This window comes from Cyrtonyx montezumae, unplaced genomic scaffold (assembly GCF_038088225.1).
Source record: "Cyrtonyx montezumae isolate F1298 unplaced genomic scaffold, pur_monq_1.0 scaffold_8, whole genome shotgun sequence".
NCBI classification, from domain to species: Eukaryota; Metazoa; Chordata; class Aves; order Galliformes; family Odontophoridae; genus Cyrtonyx; species Cyrtonyx montezumae.
In genome coordinates this window covers 105,866,583-105,894,296 of record NW_027072089.1, presented here as the reverse complement: position 1 = coordinate 105,894,296, position 27,714 = coordinate 105,866,583, and the positions used below count along the sequence as shown (strand labels likewise).

At 38.8% G+C, this 27,714-nt stretch overlaps 1 protein-coding gene across 1 annotated transcript in view; it reads right to left on the bottom strand.

Annotated features, from left to right (window-relative positions):
- SLC4A7 (solute carrier family 4 member 7) overlaps positions 1–27,714 on the bottom strand; it is a 76,627-nt gene that overhangs the window by 41,979 nt on the left and 6,934 nt on the right. Inside the window, exon 2 of the mRNA XM_065753697.1 lies at positions 3,250–3,331. Within this exon, the coding sequence (XP_065609769.1) occupies positions 3,250–3,331 (82 nt within the window). The remainder of the gene's footprint in view (positions 1–3,249; positions 3,332–27,714) is intronic.

Sequence of the window (27,714 nt, the reverse complement as noted above, 5' to 3'; positions counted from 1 at the left end):
ACAGGGTAGTTTTGGAGGGTTTGGGCTGTTTTTTGTGGTGGTTTTCATTTAGTTTCATTTGGGTTTTTTCCAGAGACAGGATGAAGTACCACTGCCATTACTATTCTAGCCTCACTTCCTTCTGCCCTTACTTTGTTATTTTCATTATATTCATTCTTTGCAGCTCAGGGAGTTTAACATCAAGCTAAGAACTTTAAAGGTTCTTTAAAGAACCTTTTTTATGCTGTTTTAAAATGGTAATCTCCTTTCCAGTTCTTATAAAGTAAAAAATACAGCTTCAATTTGAAGTGTTACCTTCGTTTAGTACTGATTTAATCCAATCATTATGGCAGTTTACTGTTTTGACCCATTTCTCTTTTAGAAGAACAGTTAGGAAACAAGTAGCCACATTTAACCTTTCTAACATAAATTTTATCTAACGTTCACTCTGGATACGCACCACACTTTCCCAGCAACCACAGAGTACAGAACCCTATCTCCAAGATTTATTTTTGTTTTCAGCAACTAGACTTCTTTCCATTAAAATTTAATGTCAAAATTACCAGAAAATTGTTATCCCATGCTGACAGGACCAAAAACCATTGCTTTACTGCTAAGTTATACCTTTCTGTGGCATCAAATCAACCAGCACCATTCTGTAGTGGCTTTAAAGCTGTTTGATATACCGTAATTGCTGCCTCTCAAGGTTTGGTGCTTCGAACCATAGCTGAACTGTATCGACTGTTTGCTGTCCCTACTTGAATATGAACCAATGCACATTACTGGAGAGGTTCCAAATTTCTAAAACTCCTTTTCAAGCCACTAGGAGAATTGGATTGCAACACCTTCAGGTCATGAAACACGTTATTTAACATTACCATCTTTCCAAGACTACAAGAAAATTTTCACAAGTTTGTAATGAAAAATAATACTACCTGGAGTTTTCTACTGCTTACAGACAATAATTCTATTTCTATCCTTGTCAGATTTTAATTCCAAAACTAAAAACAAAGCATCCCCAAACCTTCATGTCCAGTCTCATCAACATAGCTTACAATTAGTGATCCCGTAACAAACAGCTCACATACATTTATCATCTAAAACATCCCAAATCTAAATTACTTCTTTTGGTAAATCTCAGAGAAGTACACTACTCAAATAACTGTTCTTATATGAAAAGAAAAACTTATTATTCTTCCTTAGGAACAGTTACCACTGATAGAAGCCAAAAAGTACACAGTCTCTGCCTTTCCCCATTCTATCATAGAAAAAAAGGGCCAATTTTCTCACAAATCATATCTAATGACAAAAAGATTTTAATAGAACTGTGGGAATAATGCACCTACCTTAAGATTCAGATTTGTGATAATCTTACTGGAATACATTTTTCTTGTCAGACAACACTCCTTATTAGTTATTTGCTTAATCTCCGCACTGCCAGCACAGAAAATTACACCAGGCCACTCCAAAGAGAGGGTGAGATAGACAAAAAAAGAGGACAAGGCTGCACAGCTAATAGCAAGGAGAGGATAGGGATAATGCATCTCTCTCCTCCTTATCATTGCTACTGACTCAAGTGCTCATGAAACACAAACCTTGGTTTAACTTTTATTTATTCTTTGGCCACATGAAACACAGGATATTTTCAGTCAGCAGCGCAACTGCTGAAATTGCCTCAAGCAGCCTTAACCTGCCTCCCCACCCCTGCCCTGTACCCCTTGCAGGGCTGTGCTGGCTGCAACATTCTTGTGCCTGTGCTATCAGGGAGACTGGGGAAGTGATCTGGTTGCTCATTTTTTCCCATGCCATTCCTCCGCTGAGGCATTCCAGCTGTTGGGTGTGCTGACAAACTGCTCCAGCTGAATGTCTGCCTCCACTTAACCCCTGCCTCTCTGCGAAACACACATACTTTTTTGGGGGTCTCATCCCAGAAAAAAGCAAGAAAAGAAGATGAAGGAGGACACAGCTTAAATCTGCACCAAAGATTTAACTGCAAAAACAGACATGGCAGTGGTTTCACAGTAGCTTAACTCTATGTGAAGTGGCATTGTTGCCGTCTCCACCTCTGTACCTCTCAACCTTATATCACACTTCCTCCTCTCAATATTGGCAGACATCCATCTGCAAATTGGGCGAATTGGTTTAGGGTGCTCAACTCATGAGATCCTTCTCATTTGTCTTTGAAACGGCTGCTTCTTTTTCTGCTGGCTTAACATATTTAACAAGGTTTATTGTACAGCTGGACAGAAAGTGTCAGTTCAAGACAATGCAGAAAGAGAGAAGGAAAGAAAGCAAGAATATGACTGCAGCAACACAATCACTACAAACCGTCTCACTGGACCATAGTAAAAGAAAACGTGACAACAACCTAAAAATCAACTGTTATCCACTAGAAACTGCTGCCATAACATCTGTCTGGTATTCTGAAGCAGCAAGTCAATACTTTCAGGAAATACTACTTAATGCAACTACTGATGGTATTCTGGCATCTCACAAATGTTAAAGCTTTAGATCATAGGTAAACAAATAAGAATTAATACAATGCATCTCCCCTTGCTTTTTCAGCTTGCATCACTAACTGGCATGCATGAAGTTTTATGCCAATCTACTTCCTTCTCAAGCCAGCAAGAAACTGATTCTTAGGAAAAGCATCTAATTTCGCACTTTCCAGTAAAAAATGGACTCAATATATTTCCTTCTTTGTTGCCCTAAATGCATGATTTGGCATTAAAAAAATGGAAATTAAATAGTGTTTCATAATACTTCAACTGATTGCAGACTAACAAACACACAAATCAGTATGGAACTAAAATATTGACCATCTAAACACATTCAGTGCTTAAAAGCATATGACCACAGTCACGAAGACAGTAAACTTTCAGATGAGAAAACAAAATATATTCCTCAAGATTCCTCTTCTGTGAGTTTTGACATCATTCAGGCTGGGAAACAACCTGCCAAGAATAATCATTTATCCAAAACAACATTCTGATTGACAGCCTCATAAGCAAACCTTTCTCTTGGAAAACTTGATAAATGTTTTTAAAGTATTTTTTCTTGTGACAGATTCAAAGAACACTGAGGATTTACTAGTATGTGCAGAGACCAAGAACAGCATAGGTCACCTGCAGTTCCCAGGTTTTACTCCTGAACTCCATGCCAGCCTTAAAACTCAGCTTCCTTTTAGCAATACTGACTGCACTTGAAGGAAAATATGTACCTTATCTTCAGACCAAAAAAAAAAAAAGCAGAAGACTCCCACAAACTTACTCTCTAGTTCTTCTTTCTCAAAGTTTGTATTGATAGTTGAGCTGATTTTGCCCATATCCACAACAGCTTCTTCATCATGACCCTGAAGAAAGAAAACATAAGTTTAAGTTAAGAATAGACAAACACTACTAACTTTTCCTAAATTCCTAAATATACTCTTCAGTTCTGAAGCTGTTGGCCAAAGCGATCTAAAAGAATAAAAGTTCACCCCTTAGAATCTGAGAAAGAAAATCAAACTGAATAACTACCCATTCCTCAAGAAAAAACTATTCAGTATTGAAGGAAAATGTCTTACTGTTGGTAGAAAATAACAAATATCTATATGAATAAAGCTAGAAAACTGCATATCATAAAATAATGAAGCAAAATATGGTAGTTATTTGTGTAAAGACAAAAGGAAGGACAATTCAAAAATTCTTCACTATTATTTACTTTTACAAAAAAATAATTGTTACTGTACTTTAAGAGATGTTCCTCCACGTTTAAAAATGGAATCAACTGCCTAGGCAAAAGAATGGGACAAAATTTGCAACGAATTCCAGCCAGCATCACAATAAAGGTAAAGAAGAGGTGAGGGACACGACCCAACAGCTTAACAGCCTCAAGAAAAAAAGAAGGGAACCCTCAGAGCAAATGCTGTCTACAGAAATGTAAAACCATTCAAACTAATGCCAGTGAACAGAATTCAAAGCTGGAAAACCAAACCCACAGATATACTGAAGATCATGGCATTTCCCTTTGCAAGGCTGTTGATCTCCTCTTATCAAGAATCAAGAATCAAGACATACATTCCAGGAGTGTAATAATTTTTTAGTTTAGTTTTACTTTTTTTTTTTTTCCTTCCCTTTCTTAAGTAGATCTTCACCAAAATGGCTGGCAGTTTTTAAAAAGTTACAGAAGTTCACATTCATAGACTCGTCTGGTTAGGGAACTAACCCCACATTAGATTTCCTGGCATAGATAAGGAGCTTTCATGAACCAAAGGTAATATAATGAGATAAATAACTCAAGCGTCTCCAGACCAAAGATCCAAATAATGAACCCTTTGCCCAGCTTTCAGCAGTTCGTTTGTATGCTATAACTCTACCCAATTCGTGCTGCTTACCTACAAAGTTAAGCAATAGAAGTTGTGCCATCTTTTCAAGCTCCTTTACTACTGAAATGCTACCACCCATAACACGAAAGCATGTATTTAAAACAGATACAGACTCCAGGATAAGTATCTGCGAATGATGCTTCTTATCCCACATAGCACTGAAGAGAACATGGTTAATGCAGGCCTCTCACACACTGCTTTCGATCCAGTCTTTATAGTGAGCAGTAGGTATCTCAACCTCAACTCAGAACCTGAAATTCACCTTTTCCCAGCAGTTTGTATTTCAGAGAAAGCAGCTCACTAAGCACCCTGCTGGCAGAACCAGCTGCCTGTGGCCCTGCTGCCCGCCCTAAGGGCAGGGTTTGGCCATGCACCTCACTACCTGTAATACAAGGCTACCCAACAGAGAATGCTGTTCTGTGATATTCCCACTCCCCTGCACAAACACTTTTTTCCTCCTCCCAAACCAGATTTATCAGTCATGAAACTTAATGTAAAAAGTTGAACCATTTTTATTTTTTTTTATAATTGATTTTGTTTTCCAACTCACTAACTTGACTTTACTTGAGGACATGAGACAGCTTGATCCACCACAAGGCATCAGGCTGCTCTTCATCGCCATAAGCATCCCAGAGGCAAATTTACACCGCTCAACTCAAGATCTGTGATTCTGGTTTTGCACTGTAAAAATGCAAGCTAAATCACAAGTCTTAAAAGGACTGGGAACCCAAACAGTGTTGATATTCACCGAAATTTTGACCTTTGAGTTACTCAACAGCACTGTGCTTTAAGTGTAGAACAGGTTTGTCTTCTCACAGGGAAGTGCTGAGGATGAATATCATACACCGTATAGCAGCTGAAAGCCAAAACACACTGTATCACCCCACTCACCACCCCCAAAAACAACCAAACACACAACTCTTCAGTCCCTCTAGAGCAGGTACTACTACATTATATCACTCACACAAAAACAAATCCACATCACTGAGTAATAGGACGAATAGAATAAAGACTATAAAGGCAAACTATGCCCCAGCACACATAGGAAAAATGGTACTTTCAGATGAGATTTCAAATGGACTCCACAAGCTCCTTCCATTTATGGAAAGGTAACAAAAGCAGTTATACCAAATGAAAAAGGAAAGCAGCTGGCATCATGTAAATAAGCAATACGTAGAATAAGGAGTAGCGTAAGACAGGACAATCTCATGAAAACTAAAACAAGGATTCTGTCCCTGTAAGACTGGGGGTGTCAAGAAGGGTGTTACACAGTTTCTTTCTGTCACTTCAGCAACACTGCAAAGGCAGAGATGTCAGATAAATCAAAACTCCTCCACAGTCTGAACCACTAGAGACAAGAAATTTCAGGAGAGTAAACCAAAGCTTTATCTGGAGCGCAAATCTGTGGAACTATTACAAGGACAGAAACTGTTAATTTTAATTATTAATTAAGAAATGGTAGAGGTTCAGAATGTGTCACAGTATTAAGATCACAGGGGTGAGAGGCATTCTTGCCTCCTACACACCAAAAAAAGATTAAAGAGCAATCCAGGAGATGCCTCCACAATGCAATCCAACCTCTGCCATCTCTTTGGTAACAATTCTGAAGGTAGGGGAGAAACAGCTCCAGTGGGAGGTCTTAGCTCTTGATTTTACTGAAGATGTGCTTTCCAGTACAACTCTGGGAAAAAAAATATTAACATAAAAAAAGCCAGTAACAAAAAACTCTACAGGCAAGCACAGCAACATTAAAATGCTTAAGTTACCAATCTGTTGGGGCACCAAATAAATACAGAAAAATATCTAACTGCACTGGTACATTCATAACACTACACAGGAAGTATCAAGTGTAACTACGTTCCCATTTATCTTAGTAACACAAAACAGAAAAGCGTACGTCTGTAGTACACACCACTTCACTGAATCTGATATACAAGCAAAGCCAGCACATTTCCAGAAAACTCTGAAGCTAGAAATGAAAATAAAGATAATTTAGACGATTAGTAATAAAGTTTGAGATCCTTGCATCCATACAGCCTGCTAAAATATCAAATACATAACTTTTTTTTCCTCCTCAGTTTCTCTTTAAGGAGGCTCAAAAGTTTACCGAAGTTTTCTATCAATACAGGAAGACAAGACTTCTCTCTACCTCATCACACAGACCAATGCATACGGAAAGAAAACTACACAGGCTGCATAAAATTCACAAGCAAGAAAAGACTTATTTTCTAGCAATGTTTTCAAACTGTACTTGTTGAATCTCATATACTGAGATGTTAATATTTATCCTTTCCTTTTAGCAAGATACCCACTTTCTTCATACAGATGCAGCCTTCAAAACCACACCGTGTGAAAGTAATGTCTTGTGAGATTAGATTACAGAAAGGCATGCGTGCCCTTGCAAACCATTCTATCACTATCTCAAAGTACTCAATATATGCAAAGACTTTTCTAAGAATAAACCATTAGCAACCACAAATATCATACATGAAAAAGTATATCATTTATAGCCTTTGTTTAGAAAGGCACAAAGAACCATTTTAATGGAACTGCGTTGCCAATAGCAAGTCCTACGATACTTTGGCCTTAGGTCAAATAAAAAAAGAAAAATTCAAACTGACTCCAAGCTTCAGCATTTTCCTTGCTAAAAATAAAGTCTGTAGGGCATAGGTTTCCAGTAATTATAGAAGATCTACCACGTCAGTTTAAGGAAAGAGTGAGAAAAAAATTTCAGTTGGTGAATCAAAATGCATTCCCATTTCAGTTATCTGTTACTTCCTAAACTGTTTAGAAAGTAAAAAAGTACAAAGAAAGGTGGGAGCATTCACAGTTTGTCAGCTTCCCCTTCTTAGTGTCTCTTTAGGTGCCTATCTTAGCAAGCATTCTTCTGCAGTTTATCACTGATTCCATGCAAAACTTCACGCACAATGATCCCACAGTTGCTCAGAGACAGCTGATGAAGATAAGCTAAAGTAAAATTTAAAACTCACTTCTAACACATGTAACTTCTAACTGAAGAGACAGAACAATTGAGATGAGAAGGGGTAGCGCAAGCAGATCCCCGTGTTGGCCTCCCAGCTTTTTCCACCACCCCATCTGCCCTCCCAAACGTGTCTTCATTTTGTGTAGTACACTTTCATATCTAAATATCAACACTACCTGTTTCATAACAGTAAAAGTCAGTCATACATTGCACAAAGCATGAAGGAAAACACTCCAGTTTGCAAGGATTAAGCTGTCAGCCTCCAGCAGCATGTGTCAGTTGCTATCTAGCACAAATATGACGCACTGACTATGAAATGTAAAGGAAACTTTCCACTACCATCTGCACATGCTCTTCCTGCCACACAGCACTCTTGCCCCCCTGCCTCACAGTCAGAACAGGCTTCAGAGGGCACATGGAAGCAGTTACTCAAAAGTGCTAAGGGATATAGCTTACTAGCATCAGTTTTAAGGTACTTACAATGTAGTTCCACTCACATTCCGGTGATAAACAGAGATGCAGATGACTGATCCAGTTAACTTTTGAAATGTAAATAAACAAACTAATAATGTAACAAACTAACTGTGTTGAGAATCACGAAGTTGGAAAAGACCACTAAGATCATCCAGTCCAACCACCAACCTGTCACCACCATACCCACTAACCATGTCCATCAGAACAGTCTGAGTTCAACCATAACTTTGCTAAGACAATGCTCATCTGCTTCACTTACATCCCCTCAACCGAAGCTCTCTAACACAGCACAACTAATTAATTGCAGCACCAGAAGAAAGCACTGCTATTGATGAGAAGAAGGGCACAGGAGGCGATACACAAACACACACAGTAAAAATTATTTCCAGTGGATCTGGAAATGTTTTACCTTTTTGTCAACTCATACATACAATTCCATGCTACCAGGAATCCTCACTGCAGAATTTCAACTAGATGCATTTGCCAAAGGGAGAAGAGGGTGTGAGAATGTCATCTCCCCCTGTCCTTGGCCCCAAGTTCAAAGCTCCTCATTTTGATGTTGCTCTACTTCAGCTGCCTACACCATCACATCAGACCCACATGCTGTGCTGATGGCAGCCCCTATCAAGATCCCCACAGGTGCACTGTATTTCCAGGCCTCCCTTTGTTGGACCTGTATTCAGAAAATTGATAATACCAAGGTTCCAGCATAAAAATAAAATAAAATGAAATAAAAGCTGCCAATATTTCTCTGCTTTAATAAACCTTAAGCTAAATAAAGAAATGAAAAACTTTATTTTGACCACACATCTAGCAAAGAAAAAAAAATAGAAACTACAAAACCCATTTTTGTACCTGTTTTCCAGATGTGTGTGTAAATGTGTATACATGTAAAAATGCAGAACAAGACTTAATAGGGAAGTACATACATATGCATAGTTTTGTCAAACTGCTACTGCAAACATTCAGAATAATTAAGAATTGGCAGGGTAATTCACGATGTGTTTCCTAAACGGATTATTTCAGAAGTCCATGTTTCTGTTCTAAGCACACAATACTCCATGCAGTTAGAAATTAAAATATATTTCCATTTCAGAGAATGCACATACAGCCTCTTATCCAGCCATTCAGTCTCCCAGAACCACAAGGTAATAAGCAGCAATACTTCAGGGAAAGAAAAATTAAAAGTTAAAAATTAAAATCAGATACAATCAGTACCTCCTAGCTTTACAGAAGAAATAAAGTAATGAGAGCAAGCCTGGAAGTATACTTAAGGTAAGAAGCCTGAGAATTAGTATTTTTGCTAATGCCACCAATGACTTCTCGTAAGAGTCTGATACCAGTCACTGCCTCTGGCATGCACCAGCACCAGGTCTGTGTCCCAGCTCTCCCCTGCTACCTCACTGAGCAGCAGTCAGCCTTTGGCAAAGGACTTTTGACCTGGTTCCCCTGCAGGAAACCAGCAACAGCAGCACTTGAGAAGTTCTAAATAGACTGTTTTACTTCTGTCAGATCAATTCCCCTTTAAATCAGAGGTAAGATGAGATGACAGTGGGGAGGAGGGCAGGCATCTCCAGTTGTTGGCACCTTGAAGGACACACAGGATGTGAAAATCAAAGTTCTTTCTAAACAGTAATAAGTGAAGGCATAAGTAAGAACAAAACCAGTAAATTTCACAAACAGAATACTGGCCAGTTTTAAAATAGAAACCATACTGTATTGATGGGTTTCCTTTGGTCCTACTTGCCACATTCTCATTTACTGAGGAACAGCTGTTTTCTTGATATTTTCTTGTCCCATTATCACAGCAGTAGCAATTTCCCAAGCACTACAGGAAAGACAATCCAGCTCCAGGGCCTTGGGTCCTCCAGCTCCTCCTTCCTGCGGGTCTTATCTGTGGTTATCCCACTGCTGTTACACAACTATCTTCACAAGTCAATGGGAATCCCTCCCAAGCAAAGCAATATTCAGAGCCACACAGGGAAGCTGCGCACCTAGATTTCAGTAAGACCACCGCTATAGCAAAAGAGGTTAGTAATATTTAAAGAAGTTTTTCTAGCCTACTAATCCTCTAATTATCTACTCAGCTTATCCTACTAAATACTGAACTCTGACCAATCAGCTTCTAGAATTCTCACAAAAAGCACAGATACTACACAAACCTTCAGTTTGGATAAATAAGTTCAACAGACATCAAAAGAATTGAGCTGACTCTCCTGAGGCTGTTTTATTTTTTCAAAACTGCACGTGGGAGAGAGTAAGGAAAGAAGTGTACTCATGCTAATCTAAAAATAGCTACCATTTTTGGAAGAAAAAGAAAAAAGCAGCTCTAAAAGTGTTAATATTTTAATATATCTTTCTTCCTGCACAGTTCAACATATGAACTAGTTATTTATAAACATTAAAAGTAGTATTATTTCAGTGGTTTTAGCAAACATTAATCCGGTCACTCTGCCTGGGCACCACAACGTTCAAGAGAAGCTCTGGCTCTGACCAATCACACAGTAGTCTTTATGCCATAACCACAAGGCCATTTACTAATCACAGTGCAAAACAAAGTTAGAAGAGAAAAAAGAGGCATAAACATTTAGACAAGGTTGGTCACAATAGTGACTAGCCTTCAGTTATAACATCCTGAAGCAGTTTGTCAAAAACAGGGCTAGAATGAATTCAAGGAAATTGAATGGCTCAATTAATATCACAGTAAAAAAATAAAAAAGATTAAAATGCAAGAGAAAAAAAATAACTAAAATGAGAAACCCATCTGAATTCAACCCAGGTGCTCTGTGAGCTAGGAAATTCACTACTGCACACAAAGTTAGCAAATAATGTCACCACTCCAACAGAAGGTGTCAAGTTGCATATCTAACAGCCTAGTTGTCATTTTACAAAGTACATTCTATCACTGCCTCACAGCAGTGGGTTTCATTCAAAAATACGTGGCTCCTTTCAGTTCAATTATTTCTAAAATTACAGTTTTTTAAAAAAAATCATTTGCTTAACAGTCAAATAATGACAGGATATAAATACCAACAAAATGCAAAAGTGCAGTCATTGTGGTGTACGCACACCCTTCAAGCTTTCCATCAGCTTTAACCACTGCCCACCCCCTACCAACACGTACATCTGAGACAGCCCTGTGCTGACTTCAAAGCTGCACCACAACGAAAATCAAAACCCAACTGCTGCACAAAAGAGCCCAGCAAACAAGAGCACCACAATTAGAAGTATGCTGATACGTGTAAAGGAAATGCTTGTTACATTCGTAGAGAAAGACAGAAAATTCAGCAGTCTTCTCATAAAACCTGCATTAAATAATTGAAGGGTTTTTAAAGGTTTATGGCTCTGGAAAATTCCACCCCGTAGATGTTAGCTTCCAGGGAACTGTAAAGTAGCAATCCCCATTACCTGCTGCACTGCAGGTAAATATTAGCGATAAAGACTGCCTATAAGAGAACAAAGCAAAGTTCATAACACTGGCAATAACGTTCACTGCTTCACTGCAGAAATCCCCACAAACAGGGTTTTACAGCCATGCTGCTCGAGTCAGAAGAAAACACCCAGGAACATCTGACTTCTAACAGAACTCATTGCATTCGCTGCCCTGGCATTCTGGGGGGGAGGAGAGGTGGGAGTGGTGGCATGAAGAGGAAAAAATCAATTCACTATTTCAGAAATAGAAACTTCCCTGCTACACTTGCACAGAATTGCTCAAAGCCACAGTTGGTAACCTTCAGAATAAGGAAAACTGACTCAAAACAACACACACAATACAATCCACTCACAAAATCCAGTAATACTCATTTGAGTATGCCAATCTTCTTTCAGTATTAAGCCAGTTACTACACACAAAAAAAACCCCTCCAGCTGCATAGAAACACCGCTGCTTCCAGTTTGTCTTTCTCCCATCACACCTTTCCTTCACTGCCACCCTGAGAGAGGAGAGACCTGCACCCAAACCCACTCACACCACTCAGGAGCCCCGCGCTGCTGTTTACGTACATGTTGCGCTCTCTTCCCCGGCGGAGCTCCTTCCATGCTACCCACAGTGCCCTGTGCAGCGCTCCTGGAGCTCGGCAGCCGCACACAGACAGCGGCACGTAACAGGACTAACGCACGTACTGGACTCACGGGAGGGCTCAGGGAAGCAGCTCCCGTCCCACAGCCAATCGCGCCCTCGCAGGCCTCCCATCTCCCAGGACACTGAGGGTCACAGAGCAGCAGAAGGAGCACGGCGGTGCGTCTCTGATTCCTGCTCAGAGAATACCAAAAAAGGAGCTGAAATGGAGCTCGGGACTTTGCATTTTCTGCAGCAGCCACAGCTGAGGACAGCTCCAAGGTTATATGTTCACTCCAATCCAAGTCTTCATTAGCACTATGAAATGAAATGCACCTCGGTTCCCAGAAGTCAAAACATCTGCTAAGCACGTTTATAGCCATCCATGTCATTGACCCTTCACTGAGCATTCATTCCAAAGCAGGATTTGTTTTCTGTTATTATTTTTTATATATATATAAGCCATATATTCTCAATTTGCAGAATGAACTAGGAGTTACTAAAAAATCCTTGTGCAGTTTGCTCCCATTTCTGTAAAGAGATGTTCACTAGACGTATGTGTGTGTGCCTTTCCTCCTCCAAGCTGCTGAAGACCCTCTTTGCTGCTACACAAATGATTATACTGCTCATCTATGAAGAACAAAGGTAATGAAGGGAGCAGACATCCATGCTCCTAGTTAGGACTTCTCAGCTGAGCATCCCCAACCACACCTATGCTGTCCTGGACACACAGCACAGACATACACAGATCTTCAGCTACTCTGCTAGTGACATGGCTATGCTGAGCTGTACTGTGGGGTGCCTCTCCCACATTTTAAAGCAGTCTTTCTTAGCAAAAGCCTGTACTAAAATTATTTTAATTTCTACAGAGAGTGAAAAGTAGCCTTCCACCTCGCCCAGAGGAAACCTATCTACTCCTTTGGGGCAGAATACACCTTTTTTTTTTTTTTTTTGGGTGAATGGATGAGCCAATAGAGGTGTTGGGGCACACCTTTAGTTTTGGAATTCTGTTAAACAGAAAGAACACTTACTTGGTTTGGGAACTTAAAAAAAAAAGAAAAGAAAAAAGAAAAATATTGAAGGAGTTTACTGAGATTTTTATTTTTCTTTTGGTCTATAGTCAAACTGTTCCTAGTTAATAGTCACTGTCTTGGAATAAAGTAAAAAACACTCCGAATATTTCTTCCTTTAAAAATAGACAACCAAGAACGTACACATGTAGACCCATGCTCAAAACCCAACGCTGTAAAGATTAAACAAGTCATTTTCAAACAGACTCAAGTTTTCATCTTTTAAGCCTCATTCCAAAACGGTTTGCGGATAAAAGTCTGCTCTCATCTAGAAGTAAATACAACGCTTTACTTCAGATGGGAAGTTAATGCAGTAACTCACAACTACAACTGTCTCAACATGCTTAACTACAGAAAGAACTGTTCTGAAACAAACTGTAGCCAACTACATTCAAAATTATCCTGTCTTTGACCATGTTCAGTAGCAACAACGTGAGAACTTAGAGCTCAATTATTTGTGCTACGAGCAACCTTCCAACCACATATTTGATGTTCCATATGACTCTCGACAAAGTGTGTATTTGTAGCTATCGTAAGCATTTTGTCCATCAGTCTTTCCTCCTAATTTTTACTCTCTTTACCAGTCCAGTCTTGTTGTGAAGTGCCAGCAACCTGCTTTCCTGGGCTTCTGCAGCATCTCCAGGGCTGTGCTCTCAGCACAGACTCACACACTGCTGTCACACCTTGCAGATGGATATGTGCACAAGGAAAAGGTGAGCTTGTTTGCCTGCAAGGAGGCCACAATGACATACATACATACCTAACCTCAGAAATTGGCAGATCTAGGATAAGGTTTGTATTGATACTTTAAATACTTCCTCCCTCAGAAACACTGTTTTGAGTTCCACCCAACTCAGCCCTTCCCTATAGAAATAAGTTACACAAGGCCAACTCTACAATATTTCTGAATGCAGCCTATCCATGAAAGAGCACCACCTTCCCCTTTCCAGCTGTGTCAAGTACCACTAAACATGGTTTTGTTCAGCTCCTTTATTATACTAATATACCTATACTAAGATGAATTTTCTATAATACAAATTAAATGTTACTCCTCTTAGCAGACATTATTCTCTTAGCAAGGGAAAACAGAACACTTGGTAGGCAGTGGCTCATCAATTAACAAAATGAAATTGCCCATAAGAATAAGGGCTTGGCTGCATACAAGCATATTTTAGAACACAACTTCCACAAAACAGCTAGTTCACAAGAGGTGCACCTACGCAGCACGCTTCAGCTTGCTTTGCTTCTTATAGGCACGTACAAACCATCTGTGTGTTTACAAAACCAAAGCAGCATTCTGCACTGATGCTCTCTAGTGTGCTGCCCCACTGGTGAACTCTGGGATTTCTCAGGCTGCAGTAAGCCACTGGGACTGAAAGCATCAGGCAGGTTGGGAGCTGAACTCTCTTGTAATGTTACACAATCACGAACTGTTGGAAGAGCTGCGATTCTAGTGCCTAGGGGACAATGCTGAAGGTAGTAGCTTCAATAGACACCAACGGTGACATTACTAGGTACTTCACTGCACAGATTATTTTGTTACTTATCCTGCAGTTCTGATCTGCATACATCAGGATGAAGTTTTTTAAAAAAAAAATGTCACATTTTAGAGTATGTACTTTCTGTCTCAAAAACATCCCCTTGTAGAGAATGATGGAAGAAATGCCTGTTCAAGCAACTCTATCAAGAATTTTGCTTCCACACGTATGAACAAGTAGTCCCCATGCAAATAGCATTAATCTAGCTAGTGCTTTGAGGGTTTTTTTTCATTTTGTTTTGTTTTCCTGGCAAAAGAAGGATGATATCCAAATTCAAAGCTACTCACTGTACAACTACAACACATCTCTCATCAGTTGCTTTTACATAAATTTGTCTCTAGGCCTTTTGGCAGCATTTTTGACAGATATTCTAGTTTTCCCTATCTTTAAGAAGTCTTAGATCACCACCTAAATCAACAAGAAGTAAGCACCAGGGCTTTTTCAACACCATTAAGACAATCTAACCAAGTTCATATGTTTGTATGTTCTACAGTCACTTGTACAAACATGAAAGATTCATCCCCTAGAGTAATAAATGGCACAGAATCAACACTAGATGAGTCCAGATATGAAGCAACATAATATGGGACAGATAAAATTAACTGGTTTGCACTGACATTATTTGAAGTACACACATCTTATCCTGACAGTAGATTCTTGGGCAGGGAAAGAAGAATAAAAAAGAGGTCCATGTTTTAAGTTATGACACTCCCCAAATTTTATCAAATCAAAGTGTACCCACATAGAACAGTTCCTGTTCAAAATCAAACATCAGCAGATAACAAAATATTATTCTAGGATCATTGTAAAATTTGACTGATTATTCACCTACACATTTCTCTTGACAGAGAAGTAGATCATAAACTTCCCACGAATCTGACACCTAACTCTTCACCTTCAGTTTTCCCTGTCTCTTGAATTCTCCTTTATTCACGTAATTGCATCCCAAACAAATACCTATGTGATAATTCACTGATAACACATTCACTCTTACACTGATGAAGGTAAAGCAATGATTAAGAGACTCTGGCACAGAAAGAGGTAGGAGTTCCAGCAATCCATGTGTATTTTATTAGCAAAGAGGAAAGTAACAGAAAGCTGCAATTCCCTTTCTTGCAATAGTGCTGGCAGTCGTGGGAGCCAACAACATACCAAGCCAGGTTACCCAGCAGAAAGCAAGCCCTAATAAGATTTTGCCCTTCAGCTGTGAAGCCACTGCTGCCAAGTTGGCCAGGTGGCAGAAGAGCAGGACCACGGGGGGTATTTCTAGCTGAGACAGACATAACCTGTAGAGGAGCCCTATTCTACTGTTGGGTAAAATCAACTCGACCCCTGATCAGCTTGGGTAAAACCAACAGTTCAACGAAAAATGTTTAAGGGAAAAAAAATCTGACAAAAATCTAAAAAATGAGCTACAAAAGAAAACCTACACCTCTTTTGAATCCACTCCATCCTTTTTCTCAATACCATTAAAACAAGATTTCTTAATACTTCATTACAACGTTACTTTCTTTCTTGGGTAATCACGTAGAAGAATCTATACAGTAGCACTTACAAGACAGATGCACACATCACTCTGTTGAAGAGCAAAAACTAATGCTGTAGGACTGTTACTGAAAACTCATGACTCGAGGGGCTATTTAATGAAAAAGGTCTAATGCATCCAACAGGTAAATTATTTGCTATCTGATTTGTTTAACAAACCCTTGTAATTCTCTACTTCAGACAACATTACCATTTAAACTGAGTTCTAACCAGTCTGCTACCAAAAAAAGGTGCTTCCTGAAAAAAGTTGCCCAAACCATGAAGAAACACTTTTATTCATTTTGGAAAAAGCAATATAAGCTATCTGCCTTGTTACAGCAGTAAGACCACAGCTCCATGCAGCTTAATCACTGTGCCACCATCCAGTGGCAAATATGAACTTCAAAAAGACAGATTTCAAGTCAAATTGGAAAATGGAACAGAATCTACATAAGCTTTTATGCTGATTTCTGGAAGACAGGCAATTATCTAGTTTTGCATAAGGTCTATTTGATTTACCACAGCTTTCTTATATAGCAAATTTGAACTTCCAGAACAAGCCTGCTCCAGGCCTATGCTTTCCGAGATGCAACCATAGCAATTCTGATCCAGCTCTATGAACTCTTAAGCTTCCATATATGAAACTACACCCTTTAGTGCATACTTTCCTCCTGCATCCTCTTCCCAAACTGGAGTTTCAAAATCTTCCAGATGTCCTTATGAACACAAGCAATCCCACTGAAAATCAAAACTAAAATGCTAAGTCAATTACACAGTAAATCGAACATTAAAGAAATATATAAAAAACATAATTCAGACTGGAGATCTAAATAAAACAACTTCCATCAATATGACTCAAATATACTACATTAAAAATGGCTTCAGGCACTTTGGCCCAGACATTTGTAATTCACTATCTTCGAGTCAATATGGAAGTTTTAAATATTGTGGGGATAAAATGCAAGAGTTTAACCACATAATGGCAACTGCATGTCACAGCCAAGTCAAATTTCTACTAACATCAGACAAGGAAGAGCAGATAACAAAAATATTGCATGGCATTTCTAACGACTCAGATACACCAGATCTCCAAAACATGTACTTATTTCTGAAACTATCAAATCTGTAGAGAAACCTATCTGCACAGAAGCAAACACTTGCTTTTACTATGACATACAAAAAAAGGTAAACTACAGTGTACAGCAACGGGGACATGTCACTTTAACAAGTAAATTTTATGCCATCAGACAAGTTAATTACACATGCACAAATATAAATGCTTAACAGTGGTGGTAGGCTTTTTTTTGGGGGGGGGTGGAGGGGACAGAGAAAAGGGGTAGTAAGGGTATTTACAGTGACATCTTCACTTTTATTTAGTAAGTTATACGAAATGAAATTTGAGATATGAAAAGCAACATGTAAGAGTAGAAATACTGAAACCTTCCCACTCAAAGCCAAACACAAGTAGAGAAATATTTAAACAGAAAAAAATTTGAATATTCCTGACTTCTGGGCAAATCCCCATGTCTATAATAGTAATGTTTTCATTTGCCTAGATTATAACCATATAATAAGCAACCTCCTACTCTTTTGTTTTTTTTAGACACAAGTTGCTGTGTGCTAGCCTTAATCAAATGAGGCTGGATCTTAATGGCAACATGGCACTCATCTTTAGCAGAAAACAGTACCCTTTTACTGAAATTTAAATAATCTTTGAATAAATTAGATATTTTGTGCAAGAAGACGTAATAGCTTTTGGTGACCAGAATGTGTATTGCAAAGCTTTTCACTGGGATGCATTTCATTTAAATAAAAGCAGATTTCATATTCTGATTTTAGGAACCATTTCCAGACTTCCTCAAAAGCAGGCTTCTGAAAGATCTCTCTTTGAAATTTGAATGTTTTCTTCCTTGAGCATAAAAAACAAAATCGATATAAAAAAAGAATATAAAGAATAATACATGTATTTGAAGCTTGTTTCAATTTCTGACTGATCCCATAGGATAACTGGATTTATTTCTTTTATAGCATGTAATGTTGTTAGCAGCCTGTACACATTCATACACACATATGCTCTCCTAATCAGCACTGTCACTAATGCATTGCACAATGGAGGTATTGGTACCACAATGCCAGACTCTGAGAACCACTGCGTCAGCACGCTTCACCTCTAGTCTGGGTCTTAGTTTGAATTTAGAAGGTAAGTCCACATGGCTAAAAGCTCTGAAAGAATTAAGTAGCATTAGGAGACAAAGATAGATGTGCAGGCTTAGAAGACACCATTAGGAGCATTCAAAAATTGTTTATAACATGAAGGGTGGAGGAAAAGGGTGGATGAGAGTTCAGAAGTTTCCTGGAACTCACCCCTTTCCTTTTTCTTTAAATCATCATTTGCCTACTTTTATAACCGTACATCCTTATTGACATTTTACTGTGGAATATAATACTGCTTTAAAGCTTATTCAAATAAACGAACAAAAGAAATCCAGTTAACTACTCAAATATTTTCTAGATGTTGCAAATTAACCTGACTAGACCAGAACCTTATCAAGACACTTACCAAACAATGGATTTAATAGAAAACACAAATACAGGAAACATCTATGCTTACACTGCTAAAAATCAAGTATCCTTAACCTTTTATACCCTTTCTAAAGCTCTGACTCAAATACACATTCTCAATTCTTATTTTCGTCACCAAGATTTTGTGGACCAAAAGCAACAAAGATGCAACATGAAATATCCTCTCCATAAGTAGTTTATATTGGAACTTTATGAAACTACAGGAGAAAAATATATAAATACTTTTAAAGAAAACAAAAACCACAGCTGATTCTCAGAATTTTCTAAAGAAGAGATCAAATCCAGAAGCCTCTGCTTACGTGTAATTCCATTACTAACAAATAAAATTCTGACATATAAGCATTCAGAATCTCTGTATCAAGGAGTCTGAATGCTGAACACTAAGGTGATAAAAAAGCCACTGAAGGAGGGCAGCAATTAAATTATTAATTGTTACAAGTCATATCTAGCAGATATGATAACAGATACTAACAGATCTAAGAACATAACTGTCCCATCCTATACTTGTCAATTAGAAACCACTTTACAAACGCATTGTGAGCAGTCCTTGAAGTATACACTATACCACAATAACAAACTGACTAAAAAAAAAAGTATTAGCAGTAAGGATTTAAAACCAACCATCAGCTGGAAGGGAAGACAAATAGCACTGTGCTCCAGACTTGTCAGTTCTGCAGTAGCTATATGCTGGATTACCCCTTTCTGTGTTTCTGTCTTGCTCATTGCTATCTAGTTACTAAAGAAAGAAAGCAGGCACTTCACTAGGACCTTAGCAATCCATTTGAAAGTGAACCAGCGGAGTAACACGGTAACATTATACACCTTTAAAGAACTCAGTGTTCAGACATATACAAAGCAGTATGCAACACCTAAGTAGAGCTGCAAGCACCCTCTTTACAACTTAAACAGAGTGGCACTTGTCAGCAGCTACCAATAGAAACTCTTCACTGCTGTAACACAAGTCACTGTGGTATGGGGAGTCACCTTGCAGGTATGGGGAGAAAACACCAATTTTTTTCAGAGTCCCAAACCATTTTCTAGGAGAAACATTCCATGGAACTCTTCCCACATTGCTGCACACAGATTCACTGCTCACAGAGAACAGTATATTCAGTGACAACCTAATTCCTTTGAGGCCATCTGTCAACAGATCAGGTTAAGGATAAAAGCCAAAGTTCTTTCTAACAAAGAAAAGCATTAGATATTTTATGCCAAAGATGGAAACCAAAACAAACAGGAGAAAGTGAGAAAACGTCCCTTGTCAAGGCATACTCAAAACTCACTTCTGTTCCTAGCTGTTACGTGTGAATTTCCAGTGGAATCCATGAGAATCACCCTAGCCACAAAAGGCCACAGAAGGACACATGCAAGCACCCCATCATCTGTTATCTCTTTTCACAAGTCTTTTTCTTGATCATTATCTTATTTTAATGGTTTCCATATAAGCAACAGGAGATTGAAAGCAATTCCTCAATTGTTCCCCTCATCTTCCCTCCTGTACTTCACTTCAGGAATACTACTGGATTGAGAAAATGTTTATCATAATTATCACATAATTCATAGATTCATAGATACATTAGGTTGGAAAGGACCTACAAAATCATCTAGTCCAACCATCCTCCTATCACTATCCCTACCCAACTACTAAATCAAATCCCTTAGCATCTCATCTAAACGCTTCTTGAACAGCGCTAGGGATGGTGCCTCAACCACCTCCCTAGGCAGGCCATTCCAGTGCCTGACCACTCTTTCAGAGAAAAAATGTTTCCTCAGGTCTAATCTAAATCTTCCCCGGCGCAACTTGTGGCCATTCCCTCTCGTCCTGTCATTATTTATCAGGAAGAAGAGGCCCACCTCCTCCTCACCACAACCTCCCTTCAGGAAGTGGTAGAGTGCAATAAGGTCTCTGAGCCTCCTCTTCTCCAGACTAAACAATCCCAGCTCCCTCAGCCGCTCCTCATAAGATTGTAATTGTAGGGGCTGGAAGGAACCTCTAGAGATTGTCTAGTCCAACCCCCTGCCAAAGCAGCTCCCTAGCCCTGATTGCACAGGTAAGCATCCAGGTAGGTGTTGAACATCTCCAGAAAAGGAGACTCCACCACCTCTCTGGGCAGCCTGTGCCAGTGATGTCAGCCTCACTTTAAAGAGATTCTCATGCATATTTGTGTGTAACTTTCTATACCCCAGTTTGCAGCCATTCCCCCTTGTCCTATTACTACACACCACTGAGAAGAGTCCAGCCTCGTCCCTCTGCCTCCCACTCCTTAGATATTTATAGAGGTGGATCAGGTCCCCTCTGAGTCTTCTTTTTTCAAGGCTGAACAGACCCAGGTCTCTCAGTCTTTACTCACAAGAGATGTGCTGCAGGCCCTATATCATCTTTGTGGCCTTCTGCTAGACTTTTTCCAGGAAATCTTTTTTGTACTGGGGAGCCCAGAACAATCAACGATGCTAGTGAAACGGTAGACTTGCACAACACAATTTTAAAAAGTGATGTTTGTATTTTGTAGTGACACTTGAGACAAAGGCAGCTTCTCATGTCTTTGCCTCAATCCTGTTTTATACTGCCAAACAACTGAAGGAAGAAACATGTTCTCCATACCATAACATTGCCTTAATATTCACATTTTTGTGCCGTATCACCACATATAATCTTGATCTTCAAGGCTTCAAAACAAGTAGCTGCAATGCAAAAGTCACAAGACCCAACACATACTTCCAAGATGAGATATTATTTATTCTTAAGTGAAAACCCATGCAAGTTGCACGCATACATCACGCTTCTTGAAACAAGCACGAATACAAATACAAAACATTCCTCCTGTCACTTCTCCAAGCACTCAGTCCCACTGCCTTCCCCAGCCAGAACTGAGCTTGGGCTCCCAATAGCACCTTTCCCAGCTCTGACACCTGCACTGCTGTTTAGATCTCTTGCCAGCTCTACAGCATCTAGAACAAACTAATGTCTACAGACATTGACATCTTTCTCTAGTAGCCATTTCTGAAAACGGGTGTATTTTTGCTTGGTTCCCTGGTGCCTCTGCTGCCAAGTTCACACTTCAGCTCTGGTTTCCCAAGCACCAGGAAGTGGCATTTGTGACTTTCCCCTAATTGCAGTAGCCTCTTATGGCAACAGATCAGACTGCAGCCCCAATCACTTGACCTGAACCACCTAATCAGTGGTTATCAAGCCCTTACAGACCTCTTCCAAGGGTAACTGGCAAAAAATAAAAATAAACTAAAAATAAAGCTTCTTGTAAGAAGTTGAAGTTGATTACCTGTGAATGCATTAATCTTACTATAGAATTTTGAAGTCTTGACTTATTCTCCTCCCTCTCTCTGACAAGAAACTCAACCACACTGTCACTTGATAAGGACAAGCAGGGAAACGTCCATGCCTTGTACATACTGAAGAATACTATAATCTGGATGAAGTCCACCTGGTTTGATAGCTACTGTTAGCATACAAATTCTTATCTTGGATAGTCTTCAGGACTGGTACTTTGTAATCAGACACCTGGCCCACTGGTACCATAGCACAAAGTGAACATCTTGTCATATAATTGTATGATTGTAACAGAGACTAATTAGTCACCCTATTTAGCAAAACAGCACGTTCTAAATTTTTGCTATATTCAGATTACATAACATTCCATAACCTAAATAAGTTATAATGAGTTGCACTATCACCAACTAGAAAAGCACACTGAAATTTCCTGTTTTCCTTTATTTCAAGATGTACAGGGCCAGCTCAAACCAGTACATGACAACTAGCCTGGTACATACAGACTAGCTAACACAGCAAGAACAGTTTACATGGCCAAGAGACCTCAAGGGACTCTGGACTAGCAATTGCATCTTTCTAGCAAGGCTGCCAATACTGGACTGGGGGTTCAGTATCAAGTTGCCCTTCAATGCAAAGAAAGAAGCAGCTCAACTGTCTTGCTACTGCTCACTAACACAGATCTCACTAGCTGTACATTACACTTATAATTACAACAGGTTGACTATAATTTACAGAGGTTTTTTTTCTCTGTTACAGATTGAAGTTTTTCATCTTCATACTGCCTTTGTAACTTGGATATGGGATTCACTTATTTAAGATACCCTCAAAATTGGCACATTATTCTCATTGAGTAGATGGGAAAATTTTGTTATGGCTTGCTTTAAGTCAGAAAACTACAAGGAAAAGCAGCATTAGTAGTAGTCAATTTGAGACGTGTAATGAATATTTAGCCTATTCTGTGCATCCAAAACATGGCATACAAGTAGTAGATATTTTCTTTTTTTCTATTCTATTTCGGTTTGAGGCACAAGAAGTTTCTTCAGTTCCTTATTTGTTTTTTTTGCTTTCACTTGGGTCTTTCTTCACAGCAGAAGTAACTTACACTCAAAAACTAAAAATCTCAGACTACCACCATTTGTTAACACCCAATGGAATACTACCACCTTATTTCTCAACTGCAAACCAACTGGTTACCTGTTAAGCAAGTATGCACTACACAAAAGTTGAGTTTTAAATTTCAAAGTTTAAACTTTGAATTGTATATAAATGGATCCCTGATTTAAGTTCATTTAAGCATGCCAAACGGTTAAGAACTGCTTAGTCATGGTGTTATTCAATAAAAAAAAAAAAAAAACCCACCATCAACTACCAACATTTAATTTGATCTCTTTCTTGGAGGTCAGATATTTATTTAATTCCACTGTTCTGAAGACCTGAATCTGTAATTTTAAAGTTTAAATTAATGCTCATCCTAATGACTTTAAGAAAAAGCAGTCAGCCTTGGAATAAACTGATCTTAAGCTGAAGCACTACCTCGACATATCTGGGTATGATGAAAGCCCCAAGAGGATTTATCCTTCCTATATGCTCATATACAGTAATATATTACAGTAAAAGCAAAGTTAACATAGCAGGGTTCACTACAAAGTAAGTACACCATACTGAAACTGGTTTTACTTCTAAAGAACTTAAACTGCAATCTCCATATAGCATCAGCAGTTAGATGGCAAGACTGACGCTAAGTAAAAAAAAGCCAGCTGATGTTCTTCCTTTTTTGACAAGCATACAATGGTAGTTTTGAAAGCTCAAGAATTCACACACACACACATAAAAGAAGTCAGAAAAGTTCTAATAATTTTCCTTGTTTATAATGCAGCTTTCTAATAACTCTTTTGAATATTTAATTTAAGCTGAAAATTGTCACTCCACCCTACCATTATGTAACTATTTGCAATTCAAACACGTATTAATGACAAAACATAAACATCTGCTTAAATTCCTTCTTGGTATCTGACAGTGGCAGGCAGGCCCAGCAATGTTAATAAAATCAAGCTGAAAAAAGGAAAGGATTGCTGCTGCTCTTGTGTTTTATCACTTCCTTAAGTGAGTCATAACAATCATCTGATGCTATCTGTTTATATTATTATATAAACAGTTTAAAAATGCATGGCTGGTGGAGTGCAGTTATTTGACAAACAGAAAATGAAGAAATTTACTATCAACAGCAACACCTACTGTGGCTATTCACTACAAAGTTTCTCACTTCCTTTTTCGTATGCTACGTCTGTCTGGAAATATGCTCAACATGTTAAATAAATGTGTATGCTTACACTCAAAATAAACATACACTTACATAGTAGTATATCCTCACAATAGTGAGGTACAAGCCAAAGAAGAAAAAATCATGCAAAACACAGTACTAAAACAAACAGTTTCAATATTTTTATTTTTTTATTTTTTTAATAGAAACAAAGAAGCAATAAATCTAACAATAGTCTAAATAATAATCCCACCTTATTGTTTAGCAAGCTAATTAAAGAACAGGCAATCAGTCCTTTGACTTCACAAATTAGTCAAAGAACCCACAAATGTATAATAGACTCTTGACTTGTTCCAGGGTAGCACTGAGAAGATAATTTGTAATGTTGTGGTCCAACAGCTTTGTTCTATCATGAACACATTCATTATCTTAACGTTAACAGAAAACATTCCTGCTGCTTTTTTTAAGCTTATTTTAATTGTCTTTGGAGATTACATAAAGACATCACATCTGAGTCCCAAAGCAAACACATACCACCTTGATGAAAAGACAAAAAAAAGAAACCTTTGAGAGAATACAACAGAAAACCAAAGCCTGGCAGATTAATAGGAAGAGGACAACATCCCTCAGAGAAGCTACAGTTGTGTACAAGTGAAGCAAATACTAAGGGTCATAGATATGGTAGTTTCAATGTAGCCACACAGTAAGTAGCCAAAATACACATCAAAAATAAAAGTATCGGTATCTTTCCAACAGTAATGGAAGCAAGAAAGGCTGTTATGGAAGTTATATGGAAAAAGTAACCAACAATGAAAATTACCACTCGTAATAGATGAGACTACTGCAGGAAATCGGATGGATTTTTGCACTCAGGCTCGAAATGGAGAAACTCAACCTCCTGAAACGCCTCAACCAGTCCAACTGCCCTTAACTTCATAGCAAAGTTAGGTATACAGAATAGCTTTCACTTGATTTCACAACACCACTTTCAATTTCACAAATTCACAGTACTCTCTACTGCATTGTTAATTATGTAACTTTGTTTTTCAAGGTTCCTCAACTGTATAGACTAAGTTTCCTAACTTTTCAACTAGGAAGGTTGAAACACAGAAGCAACTTGCCCCAGCAACACCTGCTACAGACATCAGCAACCACAGCAGTTTTCTTCTGGAAAACAGAACATTAATTTCATTTTACCTATAAATGAACATGAAGTTTGTTGACAGAATTAAATGAGCTCAGATAACAAAGAATGTCCAGTTCTCAATCCTTACATGCATTCAACCCATACACGCAGGGCCACAAAGATGATGAGGAGTCTAAGAAGCTCCATTATGAAGAACAGTTGTGAGACAAGGGACTCTTCAGCCGGGAGGAGACTGAGGGGGGATCTTATTAATGCTTGAAAATACCCAATGGACCGTGGTCAAGTGAGTAGGTAATTCACAGCAAGTATTATTACAGCTATAAGAAGACGTGCAAAAATAAAACTTCCAAGCATTGTGTGAGCATGAACAGATGTTTAGTGCTACACTCCTATACAAACAACTGAATCAGCATGCACCAGGTCTGAAATTTCCTAGTCTGACTACGTAAAATATATATATTTCTTATTTGAGGACTGAAATGATTGTGATCCAATTTTATTCCACTGCATCCTGTACAATATACAAATAGGAACAACAAAATAATCTAACAAAATGTACATACAGGTGTCCTAAGAGATTGAGGTGTTTAGTGGTTGCAAGTGTAACTTGTTTCAACTCAGCAAGAACATGATGTAACTAAAGACTTTCTTATTTTTAGCATTCCTTCTAGAGACAGAAGCAGTACAAAGTTTCCACCTATAACAAATTAAAGCTATAGATACTATAGAAGAGCAAATTTCTCTTCCCCCTACATGACAGCATTTAACAAATACCTCATTAAATACTTCAAGGTAGGGCAAAGAGATGTATATCACTATAAATACATGTGATCTGGCAAAAAAAAAGGTTTGTTGCATTGTTCTTCAATGAGCCAATCAATCTATACATAGGTATATACACACACATATATTCATGAACGTGGTGAAGTTTATTAGTTTAAAAACATTAGCACAGGCACAGATCATCTCCCAGCTAACAGAGGTGGCTGACAGATGTCAAAGCAGTCCACGCGGCATGGATACCAAGAGGCCAAAAACTCCTTACAGCTTGTGCAACAACAGGCACATTGCAAAATCCCTACTACAACCTGGAGCAATGACTCCTCACAGAAAACATTCCTCTTAGAAGCCCCTAAGAACTCCAGCAGGACAATGTCACTGTCCAAATTCTGTACTGCCAGGAGCAGCAGGTGCTCCTTCCAGGGGCCAATTAGCAGCAGCCTCATCTGTGGGAGATGAAGTAACTGCAGGACGGGAAGACAAACTGCACATAGTTAAAGATCAACAGCAAGTCCTTGCAGGTCTACTGCCTGATGGATGTTAGGATCTAGGATGTTTTGGAAAGATTGCCAAGGCTTATCCAGCTCTCAAAACATCACCCTTTGCTACTTACCCATGTAGTCACCAGCAATACTCCCAAAAAACAAACTTATTGTTGAGTGAACCTAGAGTAAATACTGCACTCCAGAGGCAAGAGTGAAAAGGCGCAGGTGGCATTCTCAGTCCTTCAAGGGAGAAGCAGAAAGCTCAAGGTAGACTGCATGCATCTACATGGTCACTCCTATGGCCAGCTTCTTCTCAGGACCCCCTGATGAAGAGGGCAAGATTACCTTTGCCACCAATCCTGTGAATAGAGCTCGGTGGAAAATGGTTGTCAGACTTCAGTGAAGACCTGGAGAATCCATAATGAAAAAGGCACTCATTCGCTCTGTGCTAACAGAGTGAGTTATAACTGTGATAACTGAGGGCTCATCTCAAGCACCTGCACACAAACAAACACAGCACGTGAAGTAACAGGCAGAACAGAGTAGAACATCACTGGAACTACAGTGACATTGGAACAACTGTTGCTGGAATGCAACAACAGATGGATGCAGGCTCTCGAAGAAAGCCAAGCTGGGAAGGTGACAAACAGGAGAACAGAATACAGCCTGCAGGAAGTTGTATAGGCCTGAATATGAGACAGCACGCATGAAAAGGCAACTTACAATGGAGATCAAATGTGAAAACAGTATATGGAAGGTAAAAACAGACAGGAGGAATACACAGACACCCAAATGTGCAGGGGAAGAATTAAACAAGCCACAGCAGAGCTGAATCTAGCAGTTCTTATTTAGAAGTTGAAACTAGCAGCAGACAAGGCGGGCAGTAAGGAGAGAGAACTGTTTGTTTGTTTGTTTTGTTTTTAACTGAAGTTAAAGAACAGAAACAGAAAGTATGTCTGTACAAGAAGGTTTTATGGCCCTAAGCATCTGTAGTACAGTCTTTTCTTATAAATGTTAAAGAATATCTGAAGATTTGGGGCTTCCAACTGCCAAATCAGTCTGATCAGTTAGCAGTAGATGTGATTTATTAGCTGTACTTGCTCATTCATAACCTTGTCTGAAAGAAAAAAAATAATTAGGAAAATCACACGTGCTTCAGCTTAGTATAACTTTTGAAATGCA